The following is a 27,878-nucleotide window of genomic DNA, read 5'->3' on the forward strand; positions in this document are numbered from 1 at the left end:
TGCTTATGACCACTGCCCTCTTAGTTGCTTTATATGCTATTCTAATACAACCTCTGAATTCAGTCATGCTCTTAAGGTCCTGAAGTCCCAACCCCTTACGCAACAGCAATGATAAATATTTGAATTCCACTCACACACACAGACTTTGGTACAAACCTTTATTGTCTCACACCTCCTTGCTACAGCTGTCATTGTAACAACTGAAATTGGTATTTTACAGGTACCATGAAAAGTCACAAAGGTATCAAAGAGTGTAAAATAAGCTTTGTAGCTCAAGAAATAAAAGTTCTTGAGGACTGATTCTATGTGTAAGAGTTTTTGTAAACATATTTTGGTGAAGAGATGTTTATCCACAAGGAAACAGGCAGGCATGGTCAGCTTCAGTATACTGGAGAGGCAGTACTGGATGGTACAGAGGCAGTGTCTATCCTTTTGCTAGATGCCTTGCTTCCCTGGAGTTACCTCACCAAAGTCAAGTCAGCAAAGTGGTGAAATCCCTATGCAGTGTGAGCACATACCAGCTACTAATCCTTTTCTATAGGAGGTGACAGGGTATAGGCACATGTTTCACCTCCGGGATCTGCCTTAGGGAGAAAAGGTAAACTAGTTGCTTAAGTCATATGCCTAATCTGTAATTGTGGCCATGGACACCCATTGAAAGGCACATCACAAAGCAGGTCCCCATAGGCGTGGGCGTCCCACCAAGAATCTGAGCAATACCTGATTCTTCTAACTATAGACTTTTTTTTTTGGGGGGGGGGGGGAGGGAGGACAGGGGGTTCACCATTCCTACTACTAACTCCCTCTTGCTTTGTCAAGCCTGCTCTGCAACTGAAGCTTGCTTTGATATTCTGAGGGGACACAGCGAGCCTCCTCACTGCTGCAGCAATGGCAGGATCAGCACTGGTGCTATCTGCAACAGGTCTACAGCTTCCAGGGCTCTGAAGCGTCCGTGGTCTTTAGCTCAGTATTGCAGGGCTGTTTTACAAATCCAGATACTATCACAAAGGTAAATATTTTAGAGGACAATGTGCATATCAGTTTTAGATTCTGATAGTCTATTTAAACATAGTCCTGCCCTAGTCACACTAAGCATAGCAAATTTGTTAACAAGAAGTAAGCTGGCAGAACCAGCATAGGCAATAGGCAGCAGTTACAGACCAACTGTATATGCAGAGCAATAATACATATTTAGGTTGCCTGGAGACTTTATTTTCTTTTCTCCATCTTCCTGTGTTATAAACCAATGAAAATATTAGTAGCCAGAGTAACACAATTCCTACTTGTTCCAACTGTGCCAGTTATGAATGGTATTTAGAGCCCACAAACACTTTTCTCATGGAATTCAGAGATGAGCCTATATATAGGGTACATTCTGGACCAGATATTCCTCCCCCCACCCCAAAATCAGTATCCTTGTGTTCCCTAGAATTTTGGGCTAATTTAATCGACAACAATCTAAACAGTTCCAATCCTCAACCCCACACTATGGCTTTAAAATTTACACCCTGAGCTTCTGTATCATTAAGGCAAGAGGATAAAACAGACTGAGTATGAGAGGGAGCATCTTATTAGATCAGGTGATCTAGGAGAGAGCAGTCTGACACAGACTCCAAGTCTGTCTTTCATGACTACATGAGCACTATTCATCAGGGCAAGCAGCAAAAAACAAGTTCAGATGGAAGTTTCACACAGCTGGATAAACAAAAATGGGTCAGTGACTACTCAGGGCTCATCACTTACAGCCTTCAGGACCCTAGAGGCCTCTTCCAGGTATCAAACCTGGGATATTTGACTCCCTAGATATTTGCTATTCCAAAAGCTGAAATAGTCCTGGATCTTCAGCTCATGTCAAACATTAACGCTCACAGAGCTTCCTCTTCTCAAACCGGGCTCGTAAAACCCCTCTTTCCGATCGGTGATAGGAAGCCATTCAAAATTTTGTATGCATACTTGGTCATCACACGCAGCCATCATTAGGCAGCAAAAGCATTGGGAAGGTGAGGGGAAGCACATTTGGCACCAAGAAAGCTAAAGTACAGAAGAGATGAGCTGTGGGCATGCTGACAGCAGTCTGCCAGGGGAAGGAGAGCTACTTCTCTAGGCATCAAGAACTCCAGCTCTCATCCTGGCTCCTAAAAAGACATCTATAGCCCTAGAAGAAGCGAGAGCGTGATTCACTGGCTCAGCGCTGGTCATCCCTGAATGACAGATACGCACTAGAAGGCACAGCCCTCCTAAGCAAACCATACTGTTGCTGGAGGATTTCTGAAACAGGTTAGACCAACATTTATGAGCTCTGTCTGGCAAATACTTACTCAACACTGGGGCCTGGGTTCATGGAGAGTCCATTCCTCAGGAGTCACGCTATTTCCACCCTTTTCTTTGAAGGCCTTCATCTTGCTAAAGATCTTCTCTCCCCAGAGTTCTAACACTTCCCCAAACCACAACCACATTTCTTCTGGGAAGGCTCCAGCCCAGCAAGCACACATGTCAAATGCCTTTGTGGGCCAACAGTGCTATTTTCAGAGCGTATCACTGCTGAAATGGCAGAGCTGCAGATGCCCCAGGCTGCCCAACAAGCCTATGCATGTCCTATCAGAGCACCTGCATGATGTGCACCTGATATAACATTCAGGCATCAAAACTGCTTAAACCAAAACACACACTTTTCAATAAATCTAGATCTGCAGAGTCCATGTGCAGATAGAAAGCATTTACAAATATAGTAATTTCTCACATATAAAAAATAGAATAATATACTATAATTCTCTTCACACATCATCTTGGAGGCCTAGGCATTTTAACTGAAAAAGTTTGGCCAAGATTTCCTTTTTTTTTTTTTTAATAGATACCCATACTTAAGCAAAACCTTCTCTCAAACTCTAGTGTTTACACCCTAGCACTGTGCTCACATTGCCTTGGCAATTACAGCTGTGTCACACTGATGGACAGCTTTCCACATAAGGAAACTGCAGTTTAGAATTTGGTTCAGACTAGTAGGAAAAAGAATGAAACTTCACAGTCTGCCTCCCCATCCTTTGGTCTTAGGAGAGATGGGATTCACACCTATCGGGGGGGGGGAGGGGAAGGCATAACAAGTACACTTTCCTTGATGAAGTTTCAGAACTAGATGGAACAAAGTGGGCTTCATTTCCTTCTGTGGAAGTGCTTAGCATAAGAGTAATTTTGAATATGCGTAACGCAAAATTCACATGATGCCCCCACCAGCTTCACTGGTAAACATCTCCTCTACTGTGCCTGCCATTTCCTGCGAGACTAGAACTACCAAACCAAGCTGCATCATCTTACAAACTAATGATCTAAAGTACAGCTTGTCCAAAAAAAGAAAAAAAAGTCATGTTATTCAGTGCTTCCCACCACCCAGCAAATGCATGCACGTAGAACAACTCAACACTGTTCTTCCTCCAGCAGAGCTTAGCCTGCTCCATAAGTTGGAGAAACCACTTTTGTTGGTATCTTATTTAGGGTAGAAAGCTCATAATATTCCTGAATTCCCATGTAAATGATTCATAATAGCCATCTACTGAAAACAAACTTCATTTCTATGGAAGAGCAGTAGGATTTTTTGATATTCAAAGAACAACTTGATGTAATGTTTGAAACATGCTAGTAAGTCTCTTAACTTCTAATTACATACTTCAAGGGTTTGTACTTTTCCTGCTCTTGATCTCATGGTAGGGCAATTTTCTCTGCTCAAGATATGGTTACATACCACGGCAGTAAGAACATCTGTGCTGAGTCTCTCACTAGCGTTTCTAGTGCAGATGAATCTAAAACGACAACTCAAAACAGCAGTGGCTTCCAGGATCACACCCTAATGATTTTTATCGTAAGGAAAAAAAATCCAACAATCCCTTCTTAAAATTATTCCTTACACAAGAATAATTACAGGTTGCAAAACACAGATTGACAGAAAGACCTCTTTCAACACCCAATATTTTTTTCCAAGCTGATGCTTGCAATCACAAATTGTAATTCACTACTCAAAGATAAGAGATCTATGCTCAGGGATCCCATAATTTCTTTTGTGGTCTTCAAATAATTTACTTAGTTTCTGCAGATATAGCTCATGTAGCTGTTCAACCTCTTCAGTGGTAGGATTCAAGTTCTGTTTCACAGGGATGGGGCTTCCCACTGTAAATTAAACACAACAGCAATGTTAGCTTCATCGGCATCTCTAAGTAAAACTACCTTCCCTCCCTCCCGTAATAGCTCCATCACAGCTCCCAGTGAGGTGACAGAATCACAGCACAGTTCCCTTAGCCTTGGACCTGATCCCACCTTTGACAAAACTAAGCCCTGGGTCTGGTTTTCCACTTTCTTTTACTTGAGTTCAGACAAAATAAGTTAAAAACAAACAAACCCCCCACTCATCACTTTGGCAGCAAAAGAACAAATGAGGGGGGTTAGCTCTAACTTGAAGGGACAGTTTACACTGTAATGTACAATCACATGGGCTATGGGCTGTCCTGCCACTGAGGTAGCATTCTGCAGAGCAAGTTCAAAATAGGTATAAAATTATATAGGCAGAGTAAACGCTCAGGCCCACTGGTACTGCCCAGAACATGTCTTAGTGCTTAGGCTAGACCCTTCTGAGCTGGGAGACATTTTAATGCTCAAGCATTTTTACAGAATGCCTAGTGAGTTCTAGTTTTCCAGGTTGGACTACTCTGGTTAGTCTGTGCTCAGAAAAATAAATCAGAGCTTTTTGCAGTCCATCCCGTCTCTAGCAGTAACAGTGAGGAGTTAAAAACTGCAAGCTGGTTTGCTATTCTAGGTCACAACCTGTCAAGCAGCCTCAGCCTTCTCTTCTTCCTCCAGCTCCCTTTTTGCCCAGGCCCCATTTCAGTCAGTGGCTTTCATTCAGTTGAATAACAGAAATCAAGAGTTTGCTGGAAGATGTTTCTCATTGCAAAGGCAAACTGTCATCCACCCCTCAGGGCAAACCAACATTTCATGCAGGTGTTGCTGTGTTTGAAATGTGAACCTCTTACAAATCCTTACAGGCTCAGGATGTGTTTAAGATGGAGAAAAAGGAAGAAAACTTAAAAACTTCACCTACAGGTGAAGTTTTATAAGTGCAAGAGCACATGCCAATTAAAACATCTGTAGCTTCTCACTGTCTTCCATTCTGATCTGAATACTAAAGGTGCCCAGTGTGAAAGAGACTGAGAGGATAGTGATATCCTCAACCATACAGACAGAAAAGGAAATACAGATATCCTCCAATTATACAAAACTGTTATAACTGAAAAAATTTATGGTACAGGTGCAGTGATGTCAGCTCAAGGAGTGGTAGCACTTAAAACACCCAAATCCTGTGAGATGTCTACGAGACATACACGGCCCACAAGTACCAGTCCAACCTAAACAACTGCACACATGAAGCACTAGGCAAAGTCGGCTATCACCCTCCTTTGATCTGAGCAAGCCCAAGAGCGAACATGCACGGGAATTCGGCAGAGGTCCAGAGGGCAGAGCTGCAGCTACAGAGCCCGCAATACTCTAGCAGGAGCTCTCCGCAGTCTCAGTCTTATGTCATTCAGTCACCACTATTTTTGACAGCGGTTCTTCTTTCACTGGAAATAAACGGAGGCTCTGAGAGCTTAACAGACTTGGCCAAGATGACACAGGAAGTCTGTAGAAAAGATGACTTAAACAGATTTTCAGGTGCCTGACAAAGGCACCTGAAAATCCCTTTCAACAGATGTTGCCACCTTAGATGGGACAGTGTTGACAAAAGGCAGGGCAGGCGTAGCTGACCGCAAAGGGGCTGATTCTGCAGATTCCTGCTGCAGCTTTTGCTGCTGAGAGCTCTCTGGCCCCACACAGGGCTGAAATTTAGTCTTTACATGGCTAGGGGGAGAACGCAGCCCTGGATTGAGTGAGACGTTGTGGAGATGAAATCACTGTACATCAAATAAGGAATTTCCAGGAGCATGCATCAACCCTCTGCCCCAGCTCTTCTGCAGCAGTCTGCCCTCCTAAGAGGGGGGGGTTTTGTGGAGTTGGAAACTGTGCTGATCTCCCTAATTTTTCATGCAGCTTTAAAGGAACTGCTCAATCCCATATTTCAGAGTTGGTTCTATTCCTGAAAAGCAGCAATAATTTTCAGCAAAACCAAATTACTCACTCGTGCAGCCCAAAACACTCACACTCAGACTTCCGAGATCTTGATTTTGGTGAATTGTGTCTCCTTGCTTTAGGAAGCGAGGCTTCTGGATCAGTTCCAGCCCCGGAAAGAGGGCAACTCACTGATACCTGACCCATGTTGTCAACACAGCTAACCGGCTGGGTGGAGTGCAGTGCGGCTCTGCTGCTTTCGGTAACTGAGCTAACTCTTTCAGAGCCGTATTGAGCCATACTGAGGGGCCCTCCAAAAATGCAGATGCATGATAATAATTTTCAAACATGAGGAAACAGAGACTCTATAGATAAGGGATTTGATGAGCTCACAATAACAAGTTCTGTTGCAAGACTCTGGTCTTGCTGATTCATAGCACACCTGTGCTTTAGCCATGGACCACACTCCTGCTCTTGCAGTAAATATAACAGTGATGAAGATTTGCTTCAAAGTAAAAGACATTTTAAAGTTCAGAACAGTCTTGATGTCATCCGCCCAATGACAGAGTGCAGAAAATGCCTCGTTTTCATTCCTGTGTTTTGAAAACTTTTTGACTTTCAAATAAGCAACATTTTTAGCCTGCCTAGGCACAATGTGGGCTTTAAAAATTAAATCTTTTGAAAAAGATCTAAATATATGCCCTAGTAAAAATACAGGTCTACATGAAATTTAACATAAATTACTACTACTGCTTTGTCTTACACATTTTGATTTGCTCCATACTAAAACCATATCATCCCTCCTCTGAAGGGAGGGATGTCCAACATGGAATACAAGAGCAGCTTTAATTTTCTGGACAAACAGACTTCATTCAGTCACTTGAAATCTGGCTAAAAATGGTTTATCCAAAATACATAGGCAGCCAGCTGTTGCCTTTGCATGACATCCAGCATAACTTTTTAGAAGTGCAGCTGCCAACAGCACTACTTAATGCCATTTAAGTCTAAAGATGTTCACCCCTATGCTCCAGAGAGAGATGACAACCAGGGATGAAAAGCTTCTGGCAAAAAAAACTCTTCCAAACTGCATCAACATGGCCTGCATGTTCTCAGCTAAACACAAATGGGCCTTTCCATGGCAAAAAGCCAAAGGGGGAGGAACCCCCCCAGGGAGCTGCAATGGCATTTACGGACCAGCCCCCCGAAGGATGCTGCCTCTCCGGGGTCCCGGCGCGCACCAGGCCACGGCGGCAGGAGCTCCTGCCGGCAGCCTGGCCCCGGGCCCTGGCACTGTGCTGGCCCAGGGCCGGCGGCAGCACCCAACTGCTCTTTCTGTGCAGGGCTAAGGAAGGAAGGTGCTGGGCACCTCGTGAAACAACTGCAGTATCCAGGAGCTGCAGCAGCAGCTGGAGAGCTGCGTCAGCCCTCCTCCCCGGACTGCATAACCCCTTTGGTTTCCCCTGAGGATTCCCAAGGATACGAGCCACTGGCTGAAGCGTGAATGAAGAATAAGATTAGGCATGGGACAGAAAGGGAGAAGGGAGAAAGGAACCCCCCTTTTTACTTGGGGGAGAATGGGAAGCAAAAAAAAAATTAAGATAGATTTGTTTTAAATCTCACATACTTGCTTTAGATGCTCAGTAGCCAACTGTTTTTGTCAGAACAGATTTATAAATTTACACAGATACTAGAGGCACATTTTCACATTTTTAAACCAAAAAGCATTGGAAAAGGCACAAGGAACTCACCGACAGTATGAATAGGTTGCCTGTAAGGTATTAAGCCAAAACTGTATTGAAATATTCCTCTACCATGAAATAGCGGCAGAGCAAAGCCCATTATCTTTTGCAGCTTCTCCTGTATATTTCTGAGCCGTGAACCTCTGGGGTTTGCAACTTGCTTGAATAGTTCATTTTCGCCAAAGGAAAACACTGGGACCAGATGAGCCCTGTAAAACAGTCAGAACTACAATGAACACTGGAGTCGCTGGCACTTGCGGCACAGCTCGCACTAGCAGCGTGGAGGCTGCTTCACAGTAACCAGCACGGAAAATTTCAGTGGCTCTGAAGTTCATCAGCAATAGGCATTCAACTCTTCTCTGTTTTTTTGTTTTGTTTTGTTTTTGTTTTTAAGTCCTTCACACACAACTAGCAGCTAGCTATTGGGCAGTATTTAGTTGGTTGTTACCTGCTGCAATTTTTTATGACTAGTCATAATCATAAAAATATATAATTATACATATATCATAATTATAATCTTACCCATCAGTATTTCACAAGCCTACCCCGGTTTTTGCTGCATCTTCTCCTTTGGCAAGCAAAGAAGCCTTGTTGCTAACCTGATAATGCTCCTGACTGGGTAACCGTGTCAGATCTTGGCCTTCCCCTGCCTTTTGACCAGAGTAATACACGCACTTGATTTCAGCACAAAAAACATGATAAAAAAGTAGACATTCTCACAGGCACAAGTCCAATGCAAAATTCCCCTGGTGACCAACTCCTGGTGAAATCCTACTTCCTCCGGGCTTCTTCAAAAATACTAGCCCTAATCCGTTACTATCAGAGGTCAAATCATACCCACAGAAATTATACAAATTCACTTTGGCTCCTGAGCAGCTTAATGAATTTTTGTTCAGTTCATGAGTTGGCTTGGGAGGAAAGGCACTGACTACCTCCTGGACAAACTACTTAGGCTGATTGAATCAGTGCAGTTGTCTCCAAGAAAAAAAACAAAACTATATTTAAAACCTTGCCTGCAGTGTGTTTTGAGGGTTTTTTTGAATGTTTAGTTTCATTAAAACAGATTCTACAGTTTAAGCTTAAAAAAATTATTATTAAAGGCCTGAATAATCCTAACCAATCTCTGATGGACACTGAGGTGTTTTATTTGCTTTACTCAAATCTTAATTTCTATATTTTAGCTCTATTCAGCTTATACTATCTTTGAGGAAAGCCTAACTGTAAAATAGCAGCATTGCTAGTAGTTTTGTCAAGATGAATTACTGAAGAACTCTGAATGCCCAAGGAGGATGCCCTGAGGACAGGGCTGGCTGGAAAGTACCATGGACAATCACAACAACCTGCATGGAAAAAACAAGAGCTTACATAGCTCCGCATGCCTCTGGCTTTCTGAGCACTACCATTTCCACTCTCTGGTCTGACTGGTGTCTGCTCAAAGGCTGCTTTCTCAAATATTTCTCATATATCACCCTGCTACCTGTAAAGGAAACATTGGAAAGCCCAGAAAGCATGGCTCTGTATATACTCCATTTTTTACTACAACACTAAAACCAACAGGAAAATCTTGTGGTGCAATAGCACTTTTATATACAACCCAAGACTGTGGGATTTGTTTTAATCTGCACACTAAAGGCTTTTGCAAGACACTATGTAGGAGGCTGCAACAAAGAAATAAGTAACTTCTGGTTATGAAACTAAGGATAAGTCAGCTGATTCATCATTTGTGCCTTTGGGATTTCTTCACTTTGTATCAGGTATTGTGTTACCTCGGACCAAAACGCCTTTTCTAGAAGTCCAGAGGACTTCAGCACACATATTCAGACCACATTTGAGAAGAGCAGCCCAGGAACGACAGCACTGCTCTGCACTGGCCGTGCGCGGAGCACACGGCTCGGCGCTCCACACTGCCCCTTCTTCTCGTGATATCTGATGCTGCAGATCAAAAGCATCAGAAGATGGCCAGACCCAGAATAACTTGTAGGCTAGCAGTGAAGACCTTCTGAGGTGTGGGTTTCTGTTCACTGAGGTCGAGCCAGGGCGTCTGCTGTTGCCCATTGCATCCTAGCCGAGTGCTGTAAACACTGAGCCACTTTCATAAAGAGGAGGACCACACCACCACTTGAAGCACAGGACTTCATAAAGGAAGACATGGTTCTCCATGTGCTCTGCGAGCAGCCTGAACTCGCCAGCCTGCGTTAGGGCTGTTTTTGAAATCAAGGCTGAGAGAGAAGGGAGCATCTTGTTTCTCAATCCAAATCAGTTTACATGAGAGACTAACACCAACCTTTGTGATCTGTCAGATCAGATAGATTTCTGGACATGCTCAGAAACAAGCACCTAAGTATTTTTGTAAGCTTTATGGTAAAATAAAGAATAAACTACTGACGGTGTTTAGGACCCTGCTGGATTAATCAGCAGTCAAACAGGGATTGAGTAAAGACCCATTTAGGCACTCAAGTCCCAGTTTAAATATACAAGTGTTATTTCTGGGTACAATTTGGACTAAAATGTTACTTTCTATAGGAGAACAAGTCCTTTATGAGACTCCTAGAGAAATGTATAAAACCACCTCTTGGAATCTTCTGACACAGAACAGTTCCTGGAAAAAAAGATGACATTAGCAGCCTGCCTGAAAACAGAGCTGCTCTTCTCAGCAACCATCTTTTCCTCTACTTAATGGTTAAAGAAAAAACTGTTACAGATCTGGTCGAACATTAATTGATTTTTTCCCCTTATTGCTTAGCATATCAATGTATAATCCTGGGAGCTATCTAGAAAGCTTAGCAGGAACAAGTCATTGGTTTCAATACTTCTAATATACAAGGCATCTAAAACAGTCCAGCACAAACACAATAGCTCATATTACATAAATCACTCAAAAGATATTAACGCTATCTCTGTTCAGTAACACACTGATGGATGTTTGACAGTAAAAGATAAACTAATTTTCCGTTGAGAATCACCCCCCAGTTTCCCAGAAATTTACATTTGTAAATAACAAGCTTCAAAAGAAAGTCTTTAGAATAAAAATGAAAAATCTTCCTGGACTACACTTTTAAGTGATTTAATAAGATAAGGCCTAGCTTTCTAACCTTTTTGCTTAAAATGATATGGAAATACTATTTCAATGTACCTTCAATTTACAGAACAGAGAACAACATCTGAGTCACTCAGCAACAAAAGCCAAAGTTTACTAACATTGTTTCACAATTATTACTTTTTTTGCTACTGCAATATAAAACAACAGAAACAAATAACCACGATACACAAATATCTCCACCTACTGCTTACAAATTATGTAAGGCAAAAAGGAGCTTTCAACACTCCCAGATTGGATCAAGATGCTCAGACTGGCTCCTGTTTCAGATATCTGCACGTTCATACACAAATGACTCTTTCAGATTCTAATTATGAGTTTACTATATATAATATGTACTATATTTATGATTCAGTCTATATTCAAAGCATGCTTATTGGAACAGTCTCGATGAGAAACCTACCCATGTTTCAAGGCCATTTTAATAAAACCTTTCCTCTTGAGGATGTTCAACGTTAAACTTCCAGGATGTGCATTCAGAGACTCCTCTGCTCCTCCGATCACAATGATGGACGCGTGGCCACCTCCTTCATTGTTCAGCACATACGAGACGCTCTCCTTGGATGCGGACACTATTCCTTCAGGAGCAAACATTTTAAGAGTGACTCAGTAGAACCTCACATAGAAGTACAGTGGAATTTAAGAAATATTTGTAAATGATATCTAAATGATGTTTCTAAATAATTATATCACAGGACAGAGTTCTAAGATATGGGTTTAACCTCTAACTGCAACAGATTTAGTCTTAGGCACGTCCTTTGATTTCCCATCGATGAGCTAAATTCTGCTTGCCTACCACAGAAGTTTTCTGAGACCTTCAGGAAAGAGGAGGCTCTTCTGCCAACATAACTCCTTATCGAAGAGAATCCTGTGCCAAGTACAGAGCAGTTGAATTGCAGCAGATACTGTAGAGAGGCCACAGCTAACACCACAGAGCAGGTGCGTTTGAACAAATGCACACAGAGGGTTTAACAGAATAAACAGAGGACTTGTTAACTTGAGGATCTACAGTGCCAAGCTGATCCTTTTCATTCTTTTCTAAGTTGTAATACAGCAGCTCCATCTAAGGCAATGGCCCCACAGTGTCAGAAGAAGCAGAAGAGGCTCAGTTGTACTATTCCCAATGACTGCATCAGCTTATCCTCTAGCAACCAGGATCTGACACTCATAAATCTATTTAGGTTAGAAAAGCAGAATGTGAAGCTTTCCCAATATTCCAGCCAAGACAGCTACTGCTAATTTGAAGCACACTGCTGCATGAGGCTTTAACATCAGCTTGGCCCTTGCTCTGAACTTAGCCCTTTGAAAAATCCCCTTTCTGACAGGCACCTCTCGAAGCCTTCCCAAGTTTCTTTGTGCCCTAGGTTTTACTTACAAGGCTCATACTGGTACTGTTTACCCAAAAGCCAAAAATAATGCAATAGGAGCACAGCTTTCAGTAACATGGAGATTTTATAAGTGATTTATTATTTGCCTGATAACCTGTATTATACAGAAGGTCCACTTTGGTCTATCACCTGCACACCTGTCAAAAAAAAGCTAAGATGATGACTATTCTTAAGTATGCTTTTACTTAAGTTATTTCTCATCTAGCAGGTAAGTATTTGTTTCTACAGGTCAAGATGGCAAAAGCAAATTTACTTCCAGGCTGAGCCATGTTTAAATTTGTCTTCTTCCATAACTACCAATCCCTTAACTTTGCGAACCTGAAAAAATCCCCTCAAAAATAACATTCTCATGGAAGGATATTCTCCTGTGATGTTGAACTATACATGGATGTGCAATTCTGATATTAATCTGAACTGCATCCTAGGTACATCTGTAAGCAGGGAGTGGTTGAATAGTTTGTCTGAAATCACAGCATTCATGTAAAAGTTGGGCATGAAAGCTAAATCTGTCTCCCAAATCTGGTCTTATCCAGATTTGGCTTGACTGTACTTACTCAGCTGCTGTAGTTTAATGAATTTAAGTAAAATAACTCCTGTATTAAACTGTTGTGAGGGAACACTAGTCCTAATTTTGTTATACGTTCTTCTATTCCCCACAGTTTATTACTTGTTTTTTTTTATTATTACTGCAGTAGCAATCATGAATATGACCCGTTTATGACAAGTGCTGTACAGAACAGAGAAAGAAGTGTCTGTCTTTAGAGTTTATATCACTGTTACAACTACACAAGTTTGAAATATGGGACCTCAGTCAGAAGTAGGTAATTAACTTCTGACTAGAAAGATACTTGTACGGAGTAGGACTTTAAACTTCTCAGGTAAGAGGTTATCTTCAATTTGTTTTTTAAGTGTCATTGTGCAATGACTAAATAGTGTTACACTTCAAATCCCCCCTTCTTTTAAGTAACTGGTAGCTAGCACTGTTGCCTCATAGTTCAAGGAGAGAACAGCTTTTTCTTCAGGAAGAAAAAGGCTTATGATATGAGTGTTAGTGTGGAAATGCAGGTCCAAGCACTCCGTTTACTATATGGATAGTGTGTTCTGTCAGTTCAGGGTTGTTGGGTTTTTTGTTCAAAAAAAGAAAAAAAAACATCCAAACAAATTTGGACAAACAGAGAAACGAACCAGCACTGGGGCATCACAAACAGCTCTGGAGGAACCTATGCCATCTCCCTTCCTCGCTTCCCAGCCAGAGAATCTTCCCTGACGTCAAGGTTGTTTCTGCGCATGATCACAGCTTGGCAGCGCTAAGAAACACAGCCCTGGCCAACACCTAAACCTCAGAGCCCCAAAGCCTCTATCATTGCCCCAGTTTGAGAACCACTGAGAGGGTTCGTGCTCACAACACATTTAGGGGAGGGCGAGGGAACAGTGACTGCCCGGCAGCCGCAGAAGCAGGGCCCCAGAGCGCGGCGAGCGGGCTTGAGGCGGAGCAGGGTTTGGGGAACGGAGATGAAGCTACGGAAAACGGCACTCAAATGGCTCAGAGAGCTTGCAGCTGCTGGGGGCTGCTCTTCCCCCTTTTCTGTCGGGTGGCAGATAATCAGGAGATGCAAATCCATGCAGCCACAGACTACCTCATTCCCACTCTCTTTCCTACCTTTCTTACCATATCTAGAAGAATTAGATAATAAAAATTTTAAAAAAAATAAAAAAGAGGAGTTTTACAGAAGTATTGTGATGTTTACAGAAGTACCTGTAATGATCAGTGATTATATGACTTGTAATCTCTTAATGTTAGTTAAAACAGGTATGTTTTAAAAAGACAGAAATACATAGCTTGATCCTAACATCCAAGATTTAATAATTATCACTCATGCTCAAAGAAATTAAGCTTTAGATTCAGTAGACCTTATTCTCGGAATAGTCTTACTACAAAGACAGAATTACTGTGAATCTTTCCTGCAGTAAAGCTCTTCCCAGCAGTGGATCTAGCTGTATTATAACTGCCAGTTATGATGCAATAGAACAATTAGGAATTTCACTGAAATCAGTTTTAAATAATGACACATTATCATACAGTTCAGCAAAATTAACAAAATCTTTCAAGTTATTTTGCAACAGTTCATCATAAAACAGAGGCTTAACTTAGGGACAGTGCTGACCTAACTGAAATGAAATAACAATTTACCATTGATAGGTACAGGAGTAGACACTACATTTTAAGTGGAAGCTATAATATGGAGCAATAGCTGAGACATTCTGCTTTTACCTACCAGCACTCATTACATATTCTCTGAAGAAGGGACAGCCAAACCAGATGGGCGTGATATGAAGGTATGGAGTAATCCCAGGAAATAGATTCTTGAAATCTGGCCCGGTGCAAAAGTTTCCAAAGGCTCCAGCTACCAGCACCCCATGAGGGTGAAAGCCAAGCAAGTAGTTGTGATTTGGATTCAAATCTGAAGTTTTTATAAGCTGAAAAAATGAGATGGTGGAAGAGATTTTAATACTTCTATATCACATGGACTTTTAAATATAGAATAACAAGATATGGAGGTTACACATTGACAAGATACTGAACTGATGACAATTCATTTCCCTCTTCTGAGCATTTTAAACTGTCCTATTTTACACCTGAACAAAGTAAGTTTAAATAGATCTATCTTGAATGATCATTTCTGCAACATTTACTGTACTGGAGCACTATCTTGTGACCAAGTAGTCCAAGTGGAAAACCAACTCCTATCCCCCCTTGCTGTTGCTAAATCTCAGACTCTCCGAGTTTTAAGAAGTCCAATTCACTCTGAAGTAACTATTTGAATTTCTACCAAAGATGAGTCTCAGACATCTGATGGTGTTCATGGCTGTTCTAGCTATCCCTCTTCAAATGTTTACAGTTGGCTGAGAAACCTTTTACTCACCTTAATGGGAAAGTATTCCCTAAAGTACTTCCAAATAGTCCAGCCTCTGACCCACTGGAACCGTCTCCCTCCAGCGCATGGTGTTTCCCAGTCAAGGTAAAGCCACAGCAAGTACAGGATGCCAAAAAACCAGAAGTTGCCAAGAATCAAGATTACGAAGATCCCACAGCAAAACTCCGCTACGAGACACAAAAAGGAAACCACGAGGAACATTAATCACAACTGTCTCCTTGCAAGACCTTGAATTCACAGCCCTGCTGTTTTTATTATGAATGTTGTTCAAAATGCGTACAAATTGAAGTTTGCTTATTCCATGTTGTGTGAATGCTGTTTCACTGCAAAAGAGGGCATCACCTCAGTCCATCTTTCTTACTCTACTGCGCAACTGGATGAATAAGCTTAAGATGATGCTGGTTTACTTTAACAGAAGAAAAGCAGGAGCCAAGGACCAACACACTTGGCTTCTCCCCATGGTGAGGGTGAACACTTGGTAGAGAGCAGCTGGTTTCCCTCAGACAGGACAAAAGTCAACAGCAAACACTAACAAGGATATGATGCTCCAGTGAGCGAGAAGAGGGGAGCTGAGCTGCAGAAGGAAAGACGGGAGAGGAGACAGCAGCAAGATGGCTTTTCTAATGGGAGTGGTGTTTGGCAAATCCTTTTCCCTTTGTTTCTCAGTCTATAAAATAGGGATAACAGTTCTGACCCCCTGCAAGAAGTGCTCTGTGACTAAGCGAGCGCATGCACTAGACAAGACCAAAACACTAGCAGGTTCCAGTTCAGTCTCTAAAAACGCCCCTGTAAGTGGAAACTCACCATTTCTATGGGAGCATGACAGCAGTTTTAACTCCTTCTGCTTTCAGACCTGGGTTAATAAGAATTGTAACATCCTACAGCAAGACCAATACATAGGAAGTGCATTATACACAGTTCACAAAGCCAGGAAAAAAAGTGTTTGATTAAACAGAATCACAGAATCGCTGAGGTTGGAAGGGACCTCTGGAGATCATCTAGTCCAAGCCCCCTGCTCAAGCAGGGTCACCTAGAGCACGTTGCACAGGATTGTGTCCAGGCGGGTTTTGAATATCTCCAGAGAAGGAGACTCCACCACCTCTCTGGGCAACCTGTTCCAGTGCTCTGTCACCCTCACAGTGAAAAAGTTTTTCCTCATGTTCAGATGGAAGTGTCTGTGTTTCAGTTTGTGCCTGTTGCCTCGCGTCCTGTCGCTGGGCACCACTGAAAAGAGTCTGGTCCCATCCTCTCGACACCCTCCCTTCAGATACTTGTACATGTTGATAAGACCTCCTCTCAGCCTTCTCTTCTCCAGGCTAAACAGGCCCAGCTCTCTCAGCCTTTCCTCATAAGAGAGATGCTGCAGTCCCCTAATCATCTTTGTGGCCCTTCGCTGGACTTGCTCCAGTAGTGCCACATCCCTCTTGTACTGGGGAGCCCAGAACTGGACGCAGTACTCCAGATGTGGCCTCACCAGGGCTGAGCAGAGGGGGAGAATCACCTCCCTCGACCTGCTGGCAGCACTCTTCCTGATGCACCCCAGGATACCATTGGCCTTCTTGGCCACAAGGGCACATTGCTGCCTCAAGCTTAACTTGGTGTCCACCAGCACTCCCAGGTCCTTCTCGGCAGAGCTGCTTTCCAGCAGGTCAACCCCCAACCTGTACTGGTGCATGGGGTTATTCCTCCCCAGGTGCAGGACCCTGCACTTGCCTTTGTTGAACTTCATGAGGTTCCTCTCTGCCCACCTCTCCAGCCTGTCCAGGTCTCTCTGAATGGCAGCACAGCCCTCTGGTGTATCAGCCACTCCTCCCAGTTTGGTATCGTCAGCAAACTTGCTGAGGGTGCACTCTGTGCCTTCATCCAGGTCATTGATGAAGAAGTTGAACAAGACTGGACCCAGTACTGACCCCTGGGGGACACCGCTAGCTACAGGCCTCCAACCAGACTCTGTGCCGCTGATCACAACCCTCTGAGCTCTGCCATTCAGCCAGTTCTCAATCCACCTCACTGTCCACTCATCTAAATCACACTTCCTGAGTTTACCTATGAGGATATTATGGGAGACAGTGTCAAAAGCCTTGCTGAAGTCTAGGTAGACAACATCCACTGCTCTCCCCTCATCTACCCAGCCAGTCATTCCATCATAGAAGGCTTTCAGATTGGTTAGGCATGATTTCCCCTTGGTGAAGCCATGCTGACTACTCCTGATCACCTTCTTTTCCTCCACATGCTTGGAGATGGCCTCCAGGATGAGCTGCTCCATCACCTTTCCAGGGATGCAGGTGAGGCTGACTGGCCTGTAGTTCCCTGCATACTCCTTCTTGCCCTTTTTGAAGACTGGGGTGACACTGGCTTTCTTCCAGTCCTCAGGCACCTCTCCTGTTCTCCATGACCTTTCAAAGATGATGGAGAGTGGCTTAGCAATAATGTCCGCCAGCTCCCTCAGCACTCGTGGGTGCATCCCATCAGGGTCCATGGATTTGTGGGTGTCAAGTTTGCTTAAATGATCTCTAACCCACTCCTCCTCCACCAAGGGAAAGTCTTCCTTCCTCCAGACTTTCTCTCTTGCCTCCAGAGTCTGGGGTTCCTGAGGGCTGGCCTGAGCAGTAAAGACTGAAGCAAAGAAGGCATTCAGTAACTCTGCCTTCTCTGCATCCTTCGTCACCAGGGCACCTGCCCCATTCAGCAAAGGGCCCACATTTTCCCTAGTCTTCCTCTTACTGCTGATGTATTTGAAGAAGCCCTTCTTGCTGTCCTTGACATCTCTCGCCAGATTTAATTCCAAACGGGCCTTAGCCTTCCTCGTCGCATCCCTGCATACTCTGACAATGTTCCTATATTCCTCCCAAGTGGCCTGTCCCCCTTTCCACATTCTGTCTACTTCCTTCTTCTGGTTGAGTTTTGCCAGGAGCTCCTTGCTCATCCATGCAGGTCTCCTACCTCCTTTGCTTGACTTCCTACTCATAGGGATGCACCGCTCTTGAGCCTGGAGGAAGTGATGTTTGAATATTAACCAGCTCTTTCTGGAATGCCCCTTCCTTCTAGGGCCCTAACCTGGGGGCCCAGTCCTAAAATAATTATTCAGGAAAACTCCCAGCCCACATCTATGGAAACTGCCTTTGCAGGACTTGCCAAATTTTGCACTTTTGCAGCAAATCAAGCAGCTGTGCCCCATGCGAGCCCAAGCCAGGTACAGCCAGCACCTACTGCTCCCGCTCTGCAGTTTGCCCTGCCTCAGGCTGGTTATTTCATCTTCCAGTAATCAACAGGCACCATCATCCTCATGGATCAGAGTAATTCAGCAGATGCCCAACTCTAAGCTTGTTAGGGAGCCCAGACTTTGGAGGCGTATATTTATTTATACAATGGCTAGCAAATCCAGACCCAGCCTTCACTGGAACCCGCAGCAGGCAGAGCTGTATTACACAGGCGTTATCCTGTGATATTTTACAAGCCAGCTTTTATGAAGTATTTTGTATGTCCCACAACTGACTGGCTTTTATGAGGACAATATCGTTACATCCTAAAAGGAGTTATATCGGTGAAACATATTGGACTAAATACACCTGCTAAGAGAGTGAAGAACAACAGAAGTACATCAGTCAATAATTTGGCTAACACAATTTAAACTTTGGCAGAAAACATGGAACTAAGCAGATGGACCAAGAGTAAAAACAACTCGGCCTAGTTAAGTTCGGCTTCATTCAAGATTTTTCCTAGTAGAAATTACTTGGGAGTGGAAAACTCACAGCAGGTTGGCTGTACTAAGCAGGTTTCTAGCTGCTGAAAAACAGCTCAGCTGGGCCTATTTGTACTCTTGCATTTCCTACAATGTGAATATACTTATTCTGAACTTCTTCCAACTTGCTCTTGCTTCTAGTTTGACTATGTCCCCAGAATAAAAATCAATAATCATGGGGTAAGTGAGAACTACCAGAATCCAGCAGCATCAGATAAAGCAGGGAAAGCTGCTCATTTGATTGAGCGGAGGAGATGAATATTCCCATTACTGGCAGAGAACGAGCAGGACAAAAGGAACCTCACTCATTCCAGAGAAGGGAAGAGAAGGCAACAACCATAAGCATTGATCCCATTTCTGTTTTTGCTTAACTCTACTGTTTTTTAAGGATACCCCATTCTTCGGTACCATCACTATGGAAGCACTTTGCTTTCTGCTTAAACAGGCAACACTGGCCTTGCATCTCAGTAAGAGCTCTAGAAAAATACCACAGCTAACTGAAGTCCATAGACCTTTGAAGTCAACGCAAAAAACCCTCATAAACTGCAACAATGAGTCATAGGGAACATTTTTAAATGTAGAATGGGTGAAGGATCTGACACCAACTTTCATTTCTCCTGAAGCAGAACTTGCTGGGAAGCCCACAGCAGCAACAGTTCAAAATAGGGAACAGAAGTATTTTGAACAAAAGTCATTAATATCTGCTATTTGAAGAAGAGATCCTGAAATTAAAGAAATTTCTAGGTATCATAATCTCAACAGGAAGCCAAGGTTAATACTCTAAATTTGAATAAATAAAAGTTCTTTAATGCAATAAGTGATGGATTTCTAGTTTTCATGCAAAAGTTAGCATGTAGAAATATTCCCTAGTGTCCTTGTTGGAAGGACTTCTGGCTCAGTACAGATTTGCATGGCTTTTCAGTATTGGTTACCTAGCCAAACAGCTGAAAGGTGCTGCGGATCAAAGCATCATTGATGCAAAAGTTAATTAAAGCAGCTATGCGAAGTGCTAGACAGCACTATTTAATACTACGTAGACAAACATCCAAAGGAGATCAAGAAGCTCACTGCTTTGCTTTAGCTAAAACAAAGCTAGAGCCCATGTTCCTGAGCGTGTGTGAGGTGCTGGACCGGTTAGTATGCTGTCAGCACTTCCTGAGAGGAGCTCAGCATCTTGCAGGACAAGGTCCATTTATTATTGCATTTGCAATGAGACATGTGAAACAAATTCCTATTGCCATACCTCCTCATTATTTCAGTGCATTAATAGTCTGCAAGATGAGTTAAACACTGATGACTCAAAACCAATGAGCCTATAAACACAAAAATAGTGTTTTCTCCTTCGAGGAAGTCAGTGAGTAAACAAGTGACAACCACTTTACTTAAATTCATAAACAAATTCCAGGCAAATGAGGAATGACTTGTAATTTGTCACTTTATTGTATCCTTGCCTGTTTGGATACACTTCCAGTACTCACTCTAAGCATCATCTTTTTGCTTGCACTTGAATTAAAGCTTGAAGATATCTCTTTGGTGTATTGGAGCAACGGGGAAAGAGGGAAACAATATGGGTCAGAAGAGAATATGCTGCCATGGGACTCTGAACACCGGGTTTGCCAGCCAACATTGAGCAAGTCAGTTTACATCCCTTTTCCTCCATTTCCCTATTTATAATATGGCAACACTGATCTGTTGCAAGAAGTGGATGAAAAATGCTATAAATAGTGTTGGTAGCAGCACCAGAAGCATCCTGACCAATAGTGTTTGAATGCCTGATGTTTCCCTCATTAAATAGGCTCTGAGATTGCAACTGTAGGCACCAAATTCATAAAATAATACCACAGAGAGAAGCAGGAAATGAGTACATTGAGTGGGAAAATAAGGGTGATCCATGCAATTTTAAGCTCAGAATGCATGTGCAGTCACTAAGGAATCAAAAATGCCTGAGTAATATCTATTGTGAAGGCCACCAAATCCAAGATTGTTTGTCCACTACTCTCAGAGCGGCTAGAGACCGTGTTCAGCCAGCACAGATATGTCCTAGGTGGCCAGTGATGGTATCAATCAAACCAGAACAGAGCTCTCCATAGTATCCCACAAAGCAAAATAAAGTAACTCACGCTCAGACCTGTTGACTGCTTGACCACTGAGCCAGCTCAGATAGAAATGAGCTGTGCTGCAGGTCCTGCTGTAACTGCAGTCCTCAGCAAAGCTTGCTGCTACTGCTTAAATCAGCCCAAGACTGTCAGAGTTCAGGGATCTGAACCTAGCCCCACAAACAATGTGATAATCAGGACATCATTATCCCACTGACATTCTAGTGAGTACACAGGGAGAAATGTGGTTTTAAGTATTTATATTTCTCTAGGCATTATGAGTACATGTAAATACACAAGCAAGCCTAGGGCAGAAAGCAAGCTGAAAATCTCTTACCTTACAGCCACAGGGAAAAATGAAAGACAGCATATTCTTCAATAACCACAGTGACGTACCTGCAACAGAACAGTCCCTTCCTTGTCTTTAGGCTTCAGAGCAGCAGTACTTTCAAGTTGGATACTTGAGAAACAGAATATTGGAGGGAACACAGATGGAGAATTGCACAGTGATGTTTTAGTCCCTGCTGAACTTTTTTTTTCCTTTCCGTTATCCCTCAAGGTAACACCAATAGTTGATTTTGGCAGATCTTCAGAAAGACATGCAGCACTGACTGTCTCTGCTTAGTGGATTCTTTCACAAAAAAGAAAGATTAGCCTTAATTTCTAGAAATATTTTATAAATTATTTATAAATGGTAAAGAATAGAACAGAATTTTACATGAAAGAACATGCCCAAACGAACTCCAGCAGTCACAACACAATAACACGCACGTGCAACGCCTGAGAGGAAGTAATTTGCCGAGACGATGGTAAGCGAGTTTCATTGTGCCTGCAGAGTACTGTCCCACAGCTTTCACACAGAGAGCCTCTTTAAAAGTGTAATTTGTAATGTTAGTATTATCCCACTTAGATCCCACTAGTCTGTGCAATTCTGTCTGTATATGGAGGGATTTCCACCAGAAGCACAGGAACTTGCTGCCATTTAGGACCTGTTACGGAATCCCCAGCCAAAAACAACCGGGAAGCTGTTTAAACTAACTGCACTAGGAAATGGTTGAAGTCAACATGAATATATGGCAGCTATTTTCAGGAGCGAGGGTGGCAAGGAAGTCAGCATTTGTTGAACACACATCAGTTTCTTGTAGTCAAGGTCCTTTCTCCGTTTATTGGTTGCTATTAGGAGTCCTAATCACAAGGATATTTGAGCATTCCTACCAAGGCAGCTGAATTTCAACATTATTACAAGAACAAGCACAAACCCTCGGATGCAAAGGTCTGGAGGGTGGCTTAAAGGCTCGTTTACTCTGGGATTTGGTTCCAGGTCCCAACTAAGCAGACCTCCCATTGACAAACACTGATTAACTAGAGATACAGAGAATTGGGCACTACTGACTGTTAGACACAAAGGTCTGGATAAAGTAAAGCCCCAAGTTACTGATAACCAAATGCTGAGACAGCATGCCAGGGAATATATTAGTCTTTATATTTCCCATTTCTTTTATTCCTCCTTAAGCATCCACTACCATTTATGCTCACATACGAAATGCCAAGCCAGGTGGTCCTCCAGCCTGACGTAGCACAGCCGTTTTTCTGTTCTTGCTCGAGAGGGACAAACAAACAAATATTTACAGAGACATGGTTAAATCTCCTCCTGAAGACATAGGTAACCAAGGCAGCATTCCTAGAAGTACTACTCAGCCAAGCATCAGTAAATACTCTGTTACTCTCTGTGATCATACCACAATCTCTGCCCAAGGGCCAACAATAAATGCCAGGGACAGAGGAGGACAGACAGACAAGAACAAGGTAGCAGTATCAGCCAGCTTGCCTGGAAGAGGTTATAGCAGCTTAGCTGAGTTTTCTTAGGCAACAAAAGAGAGCTTTTAAGGAAGGCTTTGAAGAGGAATGAGATGGTAGTTTTAGCCAGCTACAGCTGAAGAATTAAATCAGCACCAGATAACTAAGTGTTGTGACAAGTTTGGGGGGAAAAAAGGGTTATTTTTTCTTTTAACACATTAAACATTTTAACACATTAGAGTTACCTCATTCTGCATTTAATTCTGTACATGCTGAATCTCGGCATTCCTTTTTATGTCAAATCCATAGAAGCTGGCAGAGGAGAAACTCACCAGCTTGCCCGCTAGCTTTACTTCATCCAATGTACTGTCATCTCTCCCAGAGAAAGTAGATTAGAGAGGAAGAAAAACAAAAAACTACAACACTTGCAGAGCAAATCATTCATTTTTCTTTGGTTAAATTGCTTTGGCTTGTCATGAACCATTTGATTTACCTTCTGCCTCGGTATTGATCCCCGACTGCTACAAACTGAATTACGTTCACAGGTGCAGTACTGCGGCACACAGCTCAGCCCTGCACAGCAAGGGAAAGTCACTCTTCAGACACTGTGCGAGAACTGAAAAACCTACACGCTGCGCTCCTAGCAGGAGGATATCAGACATATTATTAACTGTTGCTAAAGGGCTTTCAGCCAAGATTCTTAAGAAAGACTTCCAAGCCTGAAAATGACTTCAGACTGAACAACAGTGACACCAGTTGCATTCGCAGATGGTCACAATTTCTTTGGGATATATTTCCTGTGAAGGCTAATGTACAAAAATGGAGCAATGTAATCTCTTTGCTATTGCCCACAGCCAGACTGGCACTACTTAAAGGCTTTCAGATTTCATCTCTCCAGGTGACTTTCTGCCTGGGGTTTGCCTGGACACCAGCACAGACCCAGACGACAAGCAAACACGGCCACGCAGCTTCAGAGGCAGACACGATGCAGCCTGCGCACAAGCTTCAAACCAGCCAGGTCTGCCCTGGGACTGTTGCCAGCTGACCAAGCCAGTGTACCTCTAATAACAGTAGTTACAGGCATAAAACTACATCTATCAAATTTGTCTCTTTCAGATTTTTTTTTTAAAGTAGGTACTCTAAAGTTGCAAAACTTCAAGTACCATTTCAGCAGTGAAACACTAATGACTTGAAATTATACTTCAGCCTGAAGCTTTTTGGATTTCTGTTTAATACTGCCAGAAATCACACAGTTGAAGTTTTTCCTGTTTTTCAGTTTTAACAGCTTTAGTTTTCTAGACTCCAAGCTGATATCACTTTTCTTTTAAAAGAAACAAACCCATTTAAAACACTTTTTTCCCCATGGAACTTTACCTATTTTAACTTGTTGCACTTCAGGGTGCATAAGAAACTAAAACATACAGCAGCTTCAGATAGTGCAGAGGGCAAGACTTTTAGATGGACATTTCTTTTGTCTAATCCACAAACATATATATAGGTATATAGATCACAGCATTTCAGAATCAGTTTTTACTTCTGGTGTCACATACCTGATCTTTATGGATAACTAACAGAAGAACCACCGCTACAATAAAAGTTTGTTTTTTCTGCTTGAGAGCAAACTTTGGCAGCTTTTTAAAGTAGAGAATGGGAAAGCACAGGAACTTACATTCAGAATTTTAAAGAGGTCCCTTTTGAATTTAATGAAATTCTGTGTACATCTATACGGCTTTTTAGAGGGAGACGCATGTTTATTCTGCCTACCTTCTGGAGCAGAAGCAATGCACTCATACAAAGTGCAGACCTAGCCCAAGCTAGTAAGCTGTGCAAAGAAGCAGAACTTGCTTGTCTGTGCCATGCTACCACAGCTATCTGTTTAGTTTTAGCTGACCGATTAGCTCTTTCTACAAATGGCGATAAGCAACTGCAACCCGACAATAACTATTGCGTACGTGTATTTCAGGCCAAATTGCATGTAGTCTTTAGGCAAACAAGCGAGAGGGCATATTCAGTCACCGGTTCCTAGGTCTCAGGAAACTATGTAGCACTACGGCAGGACAACCCTGGAGAGGAAGGGGGGAAAGACCAACACTGAATGTGCTTTTTTCCCTTCAGTTTAGCTACTATTAAGGATCATAGCCAGGAACATACAATTAATGCTAGTTTTTCAGAGTTTTATATCCAAGTAATATTATGGATTAAAAGTTATAATTGATCCATGTTACCCTTGTGACTCACTTTATACATCTAATCATGTTTTCACATGCCACTTCCCCAATTTAAAGGACATCATTACCTGATTCAGCTTTCCTCTTTCCAGGCACTAATTTTTAAGAGTTCTTTTACTTTATCTGCTGGTCCATTTTATTAAGCTATAGCACCTCACCACATACATATGTGAACGATTTTAGGAACTAAGTCAGTATCCTGTTTATTCACTGCTTAATTGGAATAACAATATGATACCTGTAATGCAAACTGTTACTAATCATATGGTATTATCTGTTCATTATTTCACATGCAGATATTTTTACGCAAGAAAGACTGAAGCTACAGATGATCTTGCTTGGTATAATCTAGTTCCAGCCATATAAAAATATTTGTGAATTAATTAAAAAAAAACAAAAACAACCACCCAATCTTGCCTGTGATGAATTCGCAGCGTATTTCAGTTGTACATGGGTATCCCTCACATGATTTGAAAGTGCCACTTTTGAATTCAGAGCTTACAAGCAAACAATCTTTCCACAACTGTTAGCTAGCAGACAAATGCTAAGAGGCATCCAGACAGACTGGCAATTCAGGCTATTAGGAATTAACTCATCTTTCAATTCTTAAAGATATTTAGGATTCAACCAGGTGAATTTTCCTGGTAGTAAGTGAAATTTTTTGACCTGACGATTCCTACTGACTATGATTGAAGGAGTACACATACAAATGAAAAGGTCACCTTTAATAGCTCCAAAGGTAAGCACCCCTATGAAAGCATGAGCAGATTATTATTAATATCAATTTATATGCAAAAAATAGAGCATTCTTACAAACACTTTTTCCCCAGTCATGCATATTCACTATATTTGATTTAACCAACCATAAGAAAACCTCCTTGCTGACTTTTCTTGGCATTTATCCACAAGCTATGCCAGTTGCAGAAGACAGCTCCCTACTTCTATTGAACTGCAGCGATAGTGAATTTTCTGTAGCCTATTTGTTTCTAGTAAGCAAATAAAATGATTTTCTGTCCTTCTTGTGGAGGTAGCAGCATTGTTACCAACTAGGCTAGGATAAAAATTGTTTCCTTCCACTGCTACTGAATATCCATCGCATCATCATTAGACTAGAGTGATGGGATATGCCAAGATTTAATTCAGTAGTAAAGAATAAAAAGCACAGGCTATTTGCAATGTAGCCACAAACATGAACTGTTTATATTCCAGCTGCATGCGATTTAGGGGCAACATAAAATGGTCAAATGCTAAGAATACATTTGTGACAGTGCTTCATACCTTCCATGCTTCCCTCACATTTAGGTATGTTCTATCCAGCCAAAAACAATTGTCTGAAATGCATCAGACCAATATCTGAATGATAACACATTTGCAAGAATATGCAAGGACAATATACACACTTCCTTCTTCTTGTAAACCCCAAAGCATGGACAATCGTAAAATATTATAAGCATGTACAATAACACAAAAGAGTTATTCTATACATCAGAATAGTGCGTCCTGTAAGAGAATATTCAATAATGCCTTGCCAATTTACACAATCCACAGACCTGATCCCAAAGGATTAAGGCCCAGCTCACCTCATCAAGTGACTCATTTCATCAAATTCAAGATAACTACCCAAGAGAATAAGATTGGCTGCTGTGATTAAAGGTTTAGTGATAGGAGTCTATTAATAAAGATATTAGGAAAATTCACTATATATATTTTAAAAAAAAAAATCAGTGGAATAGGATTACTTAGTAACATTGTTAGAATGACTTTCTTAAAGCAAGTAAGGACATTTTTCATAAAATTACTGAAGCTGCTGGATTTAACCCAGTTTACTATCAGTCTTTATTAATCACTTATTAATCTTTATCACCTATTTAGATAAGAACTTTTTTGAATTACAGCATATGAAATTATTTTACAAAACCAATAACGAAAGCATTAGTCATATATCAATCTTTATGCTCAAGTTCATTAAAGCCTTGGTGTTAGTTGTCAGAAACCTAGTGGGCATTTTAGTACGACAGTCGCAAGCATTTTAAGACCATTTTGTAAGAAGAATCTATGGTAAAAGTAAATGCAGAGGAAGAAGAGGAATGACCCAAAGCTCTCAGGGCAGAGGCGCATCCTCCTCCGGCGGCAGCAGGCCGGGGAGCATGCCGCGGACACCTTGCGCGCATCGGGGAGGGGGAAGCCACCAACGCTGCTCTCCTTGACTTTGCGGGGCAAAAGCAGAGGAAGGAGGAAGGCTGTTACCGAGCAGGAGGAAGGAGAAGATCCACTGACACACCGCAACTGTCTGGATCCTCCTCTTCAGGGGGATGTTGATGGGGGCGAACTCGACCTTCATGCTGAGCCTGTGCGGGCGCGCCGCGGCGGGCGGAGGAGAGCAGCGCGGGCAGGCGCGGACCCGCCGGTCCCGGTCCCGGCTCCGGCCCCTTCCCAGCCCCTGCCTGCCGCCGCGCTGCGGCTGCTCTGCGCTGCGCTGCCGCCCGGCCCGGCCCCGGCGCCGGCCCCGCCGTGGGCACGGGCTGGCCGCGCGCGGCCGCGCCCCCTCCGCCGCCGGCGCAGCCCACGGCGGGCGCGGCGCGGCGCGGAGCGGAGCGGAGCAGAGGGGCGCGGAGCGGCGGGAGCGCGGCGCTGCCCTCGGGAGGGGCCGGGCGCGGGCCCCGCCGCAGCGGAGCTGCGCGCCCCCGGCCTCGGCAGGGCAGCAGGCAGCGCGCGAGCCCGGGCGGCGCTGCGGCTGCGCCCGCGGCCCGCTCGGAGCGCGAAGGCTG

General features: G+C 42.9%; 1 protein-coding gene across 1 annotated transcript; it reads right to left on the reverse strand.

Moving 5' to 3' along the window:
* Positions 1 to 149: 149 nt before the first annotated feature.
* On the reverse strand, positions 150 to 27,540 carry MOGAT1 (monoacylglycerol O-acyltransferase 1). The gene is made up of 6 exons (XM_013944304.2): positions 27,358 to 27,540; positions 15,236 to 15,414; positions 14,588 to 14,789; positions 11,327 to 11,501; positions 7,836 to 8,035; positions 150 to 4,158 (listed from the first exon to the last, which is right to left on the reverse strand). Exons 1-6 carry the CDS (start codon positions 27,449 to 27,451, stop codon positions 4,004 to 4,006), a joined length of 1,005 nt encoding a protein of 334 aa, XP_013799758.2. The 5' UTR covers positions 27,452 to 27,540; the 3' UTR covers positions 150 to 4,003.
* Positions 27,541 to 27,878: the final 338 nt, after the last annotated feature.

This window comes from Apteryx mantelli, chromosome 9, assembly GCF_036417845.1.
Source record: "Apteryx mantelli isolate bAptMan1 chromosome 9, bAptMan1.hap1, whole genome shotgun sequence".
In the NCBI taxonomy this organism is placed as follows: domain Eukaryota; kingdom Metazoa; phylum Chordata; class Aves; order Apterygiformes; family Apterygidae; genus Apteryx; species Apteryx mantelli.

Coding starts and splice junctions, on each gene's coding strand:
- MOGAT1 (XM_013944304.2), bottom strand. CDS start 27,451: ATGAAGGTCGAGTTCGCCCCCATCAACATCCCCCTGAAGAGGAGGATC. Junction 15,415..27,357: donor CTTCTCCTTCCTCCTGCTCG/GTAACAGCCTTC, acceptor TGTGTCTCGTAG/CGGAGTTTTGCTGTGGGATC. Junction 14,790..15,235: donor GGGAATACTTTCCCATTAAG/GTGAGTAAAAGG, acceptor TCATTTTTTCAG/CTTATAAAAACTTCAGATTT.